This window comes from Tinamus guttatus, unplaced genomic scaffold (genome assembly GCF_059628265.1).
Source record: "Tinamus guttatus ecotype Peru unplaced genomic scaffold, ASM5962826v1 Tinamus_guttatus_pri_ptg000171l, whole genome shotgun sequence".
Classification (NCBI taxonomy): domain Eukaryota; kingdom Metazoa; phylum Chordata; class Aves; order Tinamiformes; family Tinamidae; genus Tinamus; species Tinamus guttatus.
In genome coordinates, this window is record NW_028288705.1 from 4,912,064 (window position 1) to 4,921,691 (window position 9,628).

Sequence of the window (9,628 nt, forward strand, 5' to 3'; positions counted from 1 at the left end):
CCACAAGACAGCGTGATTACAGCCCCCTCCCTAGGGCTTTCCATGAACTGTCTTTACATGAAAACAGGTTATTTCACACAGAAAGCGTTGCTTACAGGCAGGTCTTGCTACATGGGTTGTAGCCTTCTTGTGCCTCTGAAGGGGCATCAACTAATGGGCACCTACTCATTTCAGGTTGAATTTATTTGCATAACTTACACACTTAGCCTCATGTGCACATTGCCTGCGTTCCTGCGTATTACTGAAACATTTCTAGATGGTGAAACCAAAGTTGGTTTCTTTTAGAAACAGTGTGATCTTAAATTAGAGCTCCAAGGAGCCTAACGCGGGGCTTGACTCCAGCCTGAGCTGAGCACTTATTCACCAGTTGCTGCTGCAAAGCTGACAGTAACCAAGGGAAAGCACTTCAACACGAGTCACTCATCTCTCTTGACAAATTTGATGGCTTTGTGGTTATGAGTTTTATTTTCCCTTCTTTTTCTTCTCTTTTTTGTGGTTAAATAAAATAACTAGTCAGGATGCAGAGTAGTGTGGAGCTGTGAGTTAGTGCTGTGACTCCCCTCAGGAAAGCGAAGGAAAGCCCTTGATTTTTAGTGACTTAAATCACTACTTGCCATTTCTTCTGATTGTTTTCCTTTCCAAGAGCTGAAAACTCTTGTTTATAGCCCAATAAGCCGTGTGCTCTGTGCCAATTTTTGTCAGCACAAATCGCACCCACCATCTCTGCTGCTGATGTGGCTATTTTTAAATGGCTTTCAGTAGTTCCAGCAAATAATGGGAAGCGGTTTCATCTGCTCAAGGCTGCTGTTAGGATTCTGTGTGCGTGCCGTGAGCATGATTTGGGTTTTTTTTGGATTTTAGCTTGAATAAATGTTTGTGATGAATTACTACTTACCTGTATCTATGGCTTTTGAGCTGCTCTGGAAGTTGTATCTTTTTTTTTTTTTTTTTTTTTCCCCTGCTGTGTAACAACCCTCCTTCCCCTTTTTAAGCAGCGGGTTTTTCAGCTGCCTGTTTATGTTCTCAGTGCCAGCACAGGCTCACTAGTTGGAAGCCCGTCACAGAGCGAGGCATCAGCCTTTGGATAGGGTGGAAGAGTGGAGGTGAAGGCAGTTGTCCTGGCGAGCGCAAAGCTGACAAAATACGAAAGTACCTGCGTGAGGATCAGGAGCAGGAGCAGTCGGCCTGGGGGCTGCTCCTGGGGTAGCCAGGGCTGTTGTTCTGCCCTCTCCCACCCCAGCCGCAGGCTGGTTCCTGTCGCTGGTGCCGTTTTAAGCTGCTGGCCTTTCTGCCTGTGTGAGCTGCATAGCTCTTGGCTCACATTTTCATCAGGCTGTCTGTCCTTCCTGATATCCACATTGTTCTTTAATGACCCAAACAAAAACGCTCTTTGTGTATTATTTTGACTCATACATATTTTTCTAATCAGGCTTTTGGCTTGCAGGACCTCACTACCTCAGACTGCGGTAGTAGAAGTTCCTTGAAACTCAGCCTGAAACCACTTTCACATCGTTGATTACTACTTTTACTGTAGCATTCTCAGGCCTGAGCGTATCTTCATGAATTCACTCTGTGAATGTCTTTCTTTTTCCCCAAAGGTATCATGCTACTTCTGAAACCAGACAGTGTTTTAGATCTTGTCTTTTGGCTTCTTAGCTAACTTCTGTTGGGCAAGAGTAGTGCAGAAATCAAACCTCCAACTGCCACCCCAAATTGCCTGCGTCCTGCCTGCTGGCCTGAGCTCCTTCCTCCTCACCTGTGCCCCTTTCTCGAGGACTGAGCCCCAAGTCCCTGTGGGGCAGCAGTGTCTCTGCCACTGCCAGGGCTGGAGGGACTCCTGTGGTAGCCTGTTACATGCTGGAGCGTGTAATGATGTGGATTTATCAGCACTTGAACCCAGATCTCAACTGTCTCCTCCTCATGGTAGACCAAAGCTAGTCATAAGCTTCGCAGAAGAAAGTGACAACAACCTTTTGGCAGCAACCAGCTTTTCCAGATACTTGGGAAACTTAGCTTTGGCTAGAAAAGTGCTACACTGGTCATGCTAAATACCAGCTACTCACAGAAAAATAAGCCAGCTTTACTTAAATTGGATGTTTTGGGTCATGATTCAGGCTTAAGCACCTCATTCTCACATGAAGCCCTGCATTGGTCTAGTGCTGGGGCTCTGGGTGAGGAGGGGATTTGCATTTGCTTCCCAAGATGTGAAATGCCAGGTGTAGCCAGAGCCCCTCTAGCACCACTCTCCGGGGGGTAGGTGTGTTCCAGCCCCTAAACACAGGCAAGCGCTTGTGAGCTTTCCCCACAGAGAAAGGGACTTTTTTCCCTTTCCTTCTCATAAGCCTTTGGAATGTAGAGAGCTGCTCCTAATGAATAGTTGTGTTAGCAGCTGTGACCACACTGACCGTTAGGCTTTTGCACAACTGCTGTTTCCATGTGGGGTAAACCGACACCACACTGACATGCTCAAATGCTGTCATTCCTTGTCCATTCTGCCTGAATTCAAGTCACATTATCTGCTGGAATGCTCCAAGTATAATTTTATTCTCAGTTGCTAAATATACCTATTTTTGTCAGCGTGTAGGTAGGAAGTCCTCTAACTCAAACAGCTGAAATCCTCTGCGTCTTTAGAGAATTGAGTGTTACAACTCTGCTGGAAAAAAAAAAAAAGTCAAAAGCATCTCCTAAAACAGAGTTGGTTGTTCAGCAGGGATGCTATTAGCCTACAGCTGCCTTGATACAGTACTCCCATACACCAAAAATGTATAGCAAAAACCTCAACATTGAGAGCTGCAATCCAACAACAACAAAAACATGCTCAGTGGGGGTTGCTTTCCCTTCCCTCGAAGCCATGTTAGAGACAGCAGGACATTTAAGCACACAGCTTCTAAAAACCCCTTTTGGAGCCGTGTCCCTGCCTGAACAGCTGGCTCAAGATCCGTCTCCCTCTACCCCAGGAGCAGCGTCGCTCTCAGGCAGTGGCCGAGCGCACCAGGTCCCTGCACGGAGCAGCGCGATGGGGGACGACAGTCCTTCTCTCCCTGCCCGGTGCTGTGAGCAGTGCTGTACGCTACACAGGGTTACCTGTAGTCGTGCCAGGTCCCATGTGTGCAGGGCGTTCAGCAGAGTGCTTTACCAAGTCTGTATCATGTCTTCACCACCACCCACAACACCCCGGGACCCTCCTTAGGCCTCAACCCGTGCTTGAATCTAGTCCACACCTCATCTCCACATTGACATTGTCCATAGTTGACAAAACACGTGACACCTCTTCTTAGGATACATCAACAAGCAAAGCTTTATTGAATTGATATACAGTATTAAAAGTGTTTAAATGTGGTAAATAAAGCAAAGGAGGGGGGAAGCAGTGGGGTTTTTTAAATATCTGCTAAAAAGTTGGCCCGTGTACTATAGTAAACTAGTTTCCATTTCATAGCAGTTAGTAACATTTGGGAAACTGCTTTCTTACAGGAGAGTCTCAGAAGAGCCATAAGTTGTGCTCGCTCACTGAGCGTGAACAAGGGCACCTGCTCCCTGGCCGTATCCAAATCCTTTGGGTCCAAAGTTCTTCGCGTAACAACCTGCAAGAAAGATGAACCTGTAGTAGCCGAGGCCTTGACCTAAGAGCAGCTTTTTCGAGGTTAAGCCACTCAGCTACTTCGCTTTAGGCACCAGATCATCAGAATCCAAAGCAATGCTCAGAAACAGGCATGTCAGTTTTTTCAGTGCTGCTGCTAGAATTTATGGAGTATTTCTACCTTGACAGCAGCTGCAATGTCTCCTTAAACCAGGAATAAATTCAGCATCTGCTTTTGTAACACCCACAGAGCCTGACCCATCAACAACTGCTCATTTTTTTGTTCACCTTTACAGTAGATTTCTCCTTCCTTCTCAGTTAGGGTTGTTGATTCTAGGCTCTTCCCACACTTGGCACATCGAAAGCAGTTTTTGTGCCATGGCTAGGGGGAAAAAAAAAAAAAAAAAAAGAGTTTAAGTACACAATCCTCAAGTTTGTTTAAAATATATATATATATATATATATATAACTAGAAATGCCTGTATAAGTGTACATGAGAGATGCAATGAAAACTAATTTAAGTACACCATTAGCAGGTTGGAGCTGTATTTTTTGAGATGGCATACAGCTCTGAATTCCAGGCAGGAATGTTCAGGAAGTATTTGGAGAGGTTTGGATTTGCTCTAAGAAATTTAGAGCGGATCTCAGCTATTAAGTACTAAGCCAGTCAGCTTTACGTGGTATTTTCAGACGCCTCCCCCTTCCTGCTGAAACCTTCAACCCACTTTGTAAGCTGTTCATTCCAAGATTGTTTTGACCATTTCTGGTGTTGTGAAATGCCATTTCAAGGTAACCACACCACTGTTTGGTGCTGCTGCCCTCTGCATAACGTATCTTTCGCAAAGCCAGAGAACACATGTTCACATGGGAGTCCATTTAGCAGCTAAAGGGACAGACTTCCTTACCTTCCCTGCACCTATTACTTTCTCAGCCGCGTAAACAGAATCGCCACATCTTGAGCATTTCTCTGCACCTCCAAACTTCTGAGCGAATTTTGAAGTGTTTGGGTTTGTTGTGGGTCGGTGGGGAGAGGGTGTGCTGAAGAATATTGAAAGAAACAAGATATTTATGTTTTTTCAATCTCTTAATAATGTCTTTTGCCCTCCTTAGCAACACTAATGGTGCAGCATCCAACACAGCACAGAAAAACAAGCTCTACAAAACTGGAGAGACTGTTACCAGCAAGGCTGTCTGATCACATTTGGAAGAAAGAGAGGAAAGAAAGATGATGTTTCAAAGAGTAATGGTTATTAAAAGGAAAAGCTGCTTTTCTGAGAGGCCTCCTTCTTTTCACCTTCTAGAGAAGTGGATTCCAAGACATGTAGGAAGACACTGGCTTTATCAGGCAATAAGTTAAAGATAATTCTGTCAAATCCCTCTTAGCTGCACTGATCACTGAACCTAGTGAACAGAACTATTTGCCACTTCCAGACATACTCTGGCTGGACAGCCTGTCACAGAAGAGTCCAGTAATGGTCTGGGAACTCGGATGAATAAAGTCTCAGACACCTCAGTTGCTTTTTCAGATGCTTCCTTTTACAGACAGAACTTAATCAGACAAGGAATGTTTGCTATTTAAAAGACCATCAATTTTTAGCTATAACTGAGCACAAAAGGTTCTTCATTTACCAGTGACACATTTACTCTCCCCGTAGCTTCAGGTTCTCAACTCTGAATCCACTCCTGCTACATCTTGTTGAACAACTACCACTCACCTGGTGTACAGAGTAGCACCCTAAGGACAACACTCACTTTTGCATCTTGTGGATATCTGCAAACCCACTAATAAGTCTAAGAATCCAGTCCTGGTGCGACTTGGTTCTGGCATCCTCCACTGCAGTAACTCCTGCCCATGCAGCACCTACTCACATGGTTACTGGTGGAAGTTTTGTGCATTTTAAGCTAAAACCTGCATCTTGTTTTGTTGGGGTATTCTGGAGTGTTTGCATTCCGGACAATATGAATTTGACAAAATCGAGGCTGAAAAGCTCCTATGAAAACTGTAGCGGTGGACAAGGGCCATGTCCCAGGCCAGTTAACTTAACTTACCTCTCAGGCTTGATGCCCAGCCTCTCTCCCCTGTCCATGTTCAGGGTGCCTGCCCCCTGCCCGTACCCATAACCTTTGGGGCCGTACTTCTTTCCATAGCAAGACTTGCAATAAACTTCAGCGTCGTGAATCGCTACAGTTGTGCTGTCCAAGTTTTTCCGGCAGACCACTGGAGAGAGAAAGAAAAAAAAAAAGAACAAAAAAGTGAAATTGCCTTGAGGGCCCATCTCCATCAAAACACATCAGAAACCAAAAAAAAAAAAAATTAACCAAGAAGCTATGGTGTAGCTTTCCTTCTCCATAAATATTCCCTTGTGGAGCTACTAGAGAGTCCAGCGCAGGGCTACGAAGATGATCAGGGGCCTGGAACATCTGCCCTGTGAGGAGAGGCTGAGAGAGCTGGGCCTGTTCAGCCTGGAGAAGAGAAGGCTGAGAGGGGATCTGATCAGTGTCTATAAGTACCTCAAGGGAGGGAGTGCAGAGGATGGGGCCGACCTCTTTACAGTGGTGGCCACCGATAGGACTAGAGGAAACAGCCACAATCTGAAACACCAAAAGTTCCATGGCAACCTAAGGAAAAATTTATTTCCTGTGAGGGTGACAGAGCCCTGGAACAGGCTGCCCAGAGAGGCTGTGGAGTCTCCTTCTCTGGAGATCTCCCAAACCCACTTGGATGCCGCCCTGTGCCACGTGCTCTAGGTGACCCTGCTGGAGCAGGGGGGTTGACTAGATGATCTCTAGAGGTCCCTTCCAACCTCAACTGTTCTGTGACTCTTGGGCTCTTGGGCTGCTGGAGACTGGAGGGGGCAGGCTGTCTTTTGAATTAGGGAGTTCTGCTTAGCCCTGTAAAGCGGCTCTGTTCCCTGCCACCTTCCCATGGCCATGACATTTAATGGCTGAATGGAAACTTGCTGTGCGTGGCCTGAGGAACGCGGCCACTCGGAACCCTCCACCAGGCAGCCAGCCCTTTCCCTCCGGCATTGACAGCAAAAGAGGGGCACAGAGGGGTCCCTGTCCGGTGCTGCTGCCCGAGGTGGAGCGGGGACAAGGGAAAGCCCAAAGCTCCCCGTGGTCAGCGCGGGTTTGGGGCAGAGCTGCTGCTGCCTCACAGCTCTCCCAGGGCAGCCCCACTCGCTTGGCTCGTCGAGCATCCCAAAATGCAGGACAGCGCTCCAGGCTGGAGCGGCGAGCAGAACTATGCCCTCTTTCTGAAGCTTCTTTCCAAGTTGAGGTGCCTTCACAACCCCACTATGCCCCCAACAAAGAACCTGTATTGATTATCCGCTTGTGCCACCTGTAGATCTTTTGTATATACAACAAAATCCACCAAAAACTTGCAGTCTTCAAAATACAGAGGTCTCTGCTTACTGCCCTCATTAGCTCCAAACTTCTTTTTATAAGACAAATATCCAATAAGTAATCCAACTAATGCATGTTTGTTAAGTCTACAGACTTTAACCCCCACAGAATTATGCACTAAGCAAAAACCAAGTCAAAGACAGTAAAGCCCTTGTTTGACTGTAAGTTCCAGAGTTCTTTTAACAGAAAAATCCCATAAAATGCTGAATAAGGCAGCTGAGACTTTATTATTATTATTATTTAACGACTGCTATAGAGCTAAGGGAAAGGCGCTTAGGTCTACCTAGACTCACATGTCATGCAGCTTGCTGGTGTCATACTGCAGAATAGCAGCAAATTGTTTTTTCTTGCAACTGTGACTTATACAAAGAAGGCTGAAACTTAGTCCTGTCTGTAGATATTTAAGATTAATAATCAAGTAAGAAAACAATACTTCATGTTTGTAATAAGGTAAGGTTCTTTTGTCAGGCAGGCTGCTGGTTTGTGAAGTACTAGCCTAGAATTTATGAAGTGACCCTTTGTTTCTTTCATCTAATCAAAAATCTTTTCAGCAGCAAAAGCTATTTTCAATGCCTCAATGGATTTGTTGGTTGGACTGGAAAATAACGCTTTGGACTCCTTTCATCTGAAATAAACCACAGGCCCCTGTGCCAAGAAAGTCTAGGCTTTTGGCTGTGCTGAAATATTGACAATCCAACTCTGCTGTGAGCATGAAGGCTGCAAGGGAGTGGATTAAACATTCCTGCAGGGAAAAGGTTTTATAACTCTTCCATCAGCCTCAGACGCACCGAGACTCCAGGCACAAGTTGGTTTGACCTCGGTGCATCAGTACGAGCTGGGCTCCGTCGCCACATCGTCTCCTCTGCGCAAGCAACGCATGAGCTGGGTTTCCATCCCAGAAACACCCATTGCCTGCGCAGAGGATGGTTGGATGGGCTGCAGGGAGGAGGAAGGGAACCAGTGAGGGGAAAGAGAGCCCTGCTCCTCTTAGCAGAGGGAGGCAGATAGATACAGAAGCAGCAGGGAGCGAAGCAGGAGTCAATCCTGGCAGGCGAGGGACAGGGTTGTCCCTGCGTGCCCTGGGTCTCTGGTACTTACTGCAGAGGAAGCAGCACTTGTGGAAGCTCCTGCCGTCGCACTGCACCTCCTCGGCATGGTAGACGGTGCGGCCGCACGCGCCGCACTTGTTTCCTCCTCCCCAGTTCGGCATGCTGCCCCTGCATGCAGGACACGTTAGAGAGTCAGCCTTACAGCCCCCTTCCAACCAGGACCCACGCGTCACCTCTCGGGCTACGCCTTCCTCATCCTACACCCAACTGTTTAAGTATGACCTTCCGCTACGTGGGAAGTTTATCTGATAGCAGCAATTTCCCAGGGCAGCCTCCAGGCTCCTGCAGGCTCTGGCTACTTGCAAAAACAGACCTGCTTCCAGGGGGAAGCTCCCACTGGGCAGCACAGGAGCAAAGATACGGCCCTCACCAGGTGGGTCCTGCCGTCCCCATTCAGGATTTTGAAAGTTGCCCAAACTGGATGTTCACAAACTACAGTTCCATGCACAAGGGCTTTACTGTATTTTGACCACCCCCCCACACTGCGCACCACCCCGGGTGGATATAATTCCAGTTTCTGTGCTTCATTGGCGCCGGGCCTCCCAGCCGAGGGAGGCACTCGGTTGTGCCATCAGCCAGAGCAGCGCGTGAGCCCCAGCGCACCTCACCGGGGAGCTGCTGATCAGGGCTGCAGAAATACCCCAAACTCCTTGGAGGACAGGCCGGGAGGGCAGGGAAGCTGATGGGATTAGCTCCCCGGCCCCTCGTGCCGCTACGTGAACACCCCTCTGCTAGGCAGGGACAAAGACTGGACGCTGCTACTTGAGGGACTGCAAGTTAGCAAGAGTGTATCCAACTTGGAAAGCAACACAGTTGCTTAGCAAGTACGAGTGCATCTCAGGCACCGCTCACAACAGATTCGGGCAGGCTGGTAAGGAAGGACGGGTCTCAGGGCTGGTCACGTCCAACCACAGCCGCAGGAGCAGCCTCCTGCGTCGAGCCGGCAGCGGCCACGGACCCCCCGGAGCCTGACTCCCCTGCCCGGCACCCACTCCTGACAGTTGTTCAATGCGAGTTTGCCCCACTTTGGGTCATCACCAGCTCAGAACCGCTCATGAGTGCCTAGGAGCCTCCTAGGCCGTCTCCAGCCAACAGAACGGGCTGGAGACCCACGTGCCCCGCGCGGTCCCTGCTCGCCTCGCCAGCTCTCGCTCCGAGCGCTCTCACAACGCCGCAGACAAGGCGCCGCGAGGGCCAGCGGGCGCCCAGCGAGGCGCCCCGGGGCGCCGTGGCCGCTGCCCCGGCAAGGGGCCACGTGCGAGGCTCACCTTGCAGCAGCCATTTCCCCTAAACCCAAATCCAGCAACCAGCTGCACTGGCCTGCCCAAACACCCCAACCTGAGGCTCCGCAGAGACACAGGCACGCAGAGAGGGTTCCCCAGTGAGACGGACTGCCAAGGAGCTGCTAAAGGACCTTTGTCCGAGAAGGTGCAAACAGCCATTCACGGCACGTGGGAAAATCAGATTAGTTTATTAGCGTGAATTGGGGCGTCCTAGGTAAATTCCTCGGCAAAGGCTTGCTCGGAGCGGCCGA

General features: G+C 48.7%; 1 protein-coding gene across 1 annotated transcript; it reads right to left on the reverse strand.

The window, feature by feature from the left end:
- Nucleotides 1–3,271: 3,271 nt before the first annotated feature.
- CSRP2 (cysteine and glycine rich protein 2) lies at nucleotides 3,272–8,200 on the reverse strand. The gene is made up of 5 exons (XM_010212464.2): nucleotides 8,084–8,200; nucleotides 5,627–5,795; nucleotides 4,483–4,615; nucleotides 3,866–3,959; nucleotides 3,272–3,581 (listed from the first exon to the last, which is right to left on the reverse strand). The coding sequence occupies exons 1-5, from the start codon at nucleotides 8,193–8,195 to the stop codon at nucleotides 3,505–3,507; spliced, it is 585 nt and encodes a 194-aa protein (XP_010210766.1). The 5' UTR covers nucleotides 8,196–8,200; the 3' UTR covers nucleotides 3,272–3,504.
- Nucleotides 8,201–9,628: the final 1,428 nt, after the last annotated feature.

What these genes read in the sequence shown, in the direction of transcription:
- CSRP2 (XM_010212464.2), bottom strand. Translation starts at nt 8,195, where the DNA reads ATGCCGAACTGGGGAGGAGGAAACAAGTGCGGCGCGTGCGGCCGCACC. An exon ending in CTGGGCATCAAGCCTGAGAG is followed by an intron (nt 4,616 to 5,626) that starts GTAAGTTAAGTT and finishes AATATTCTTCAG; the next exon opens with CACACCCTCTCCCCACCGAC. An exon ending in AGGAGAAATCTACTGTAAAG is followed by an intron (nt 3,582 to 3,865) that starts GTGAACAAAAAA and finishes TCTTTCTTGCAG; the next exon opens with GTTGTTACGCGAAGAACTTT.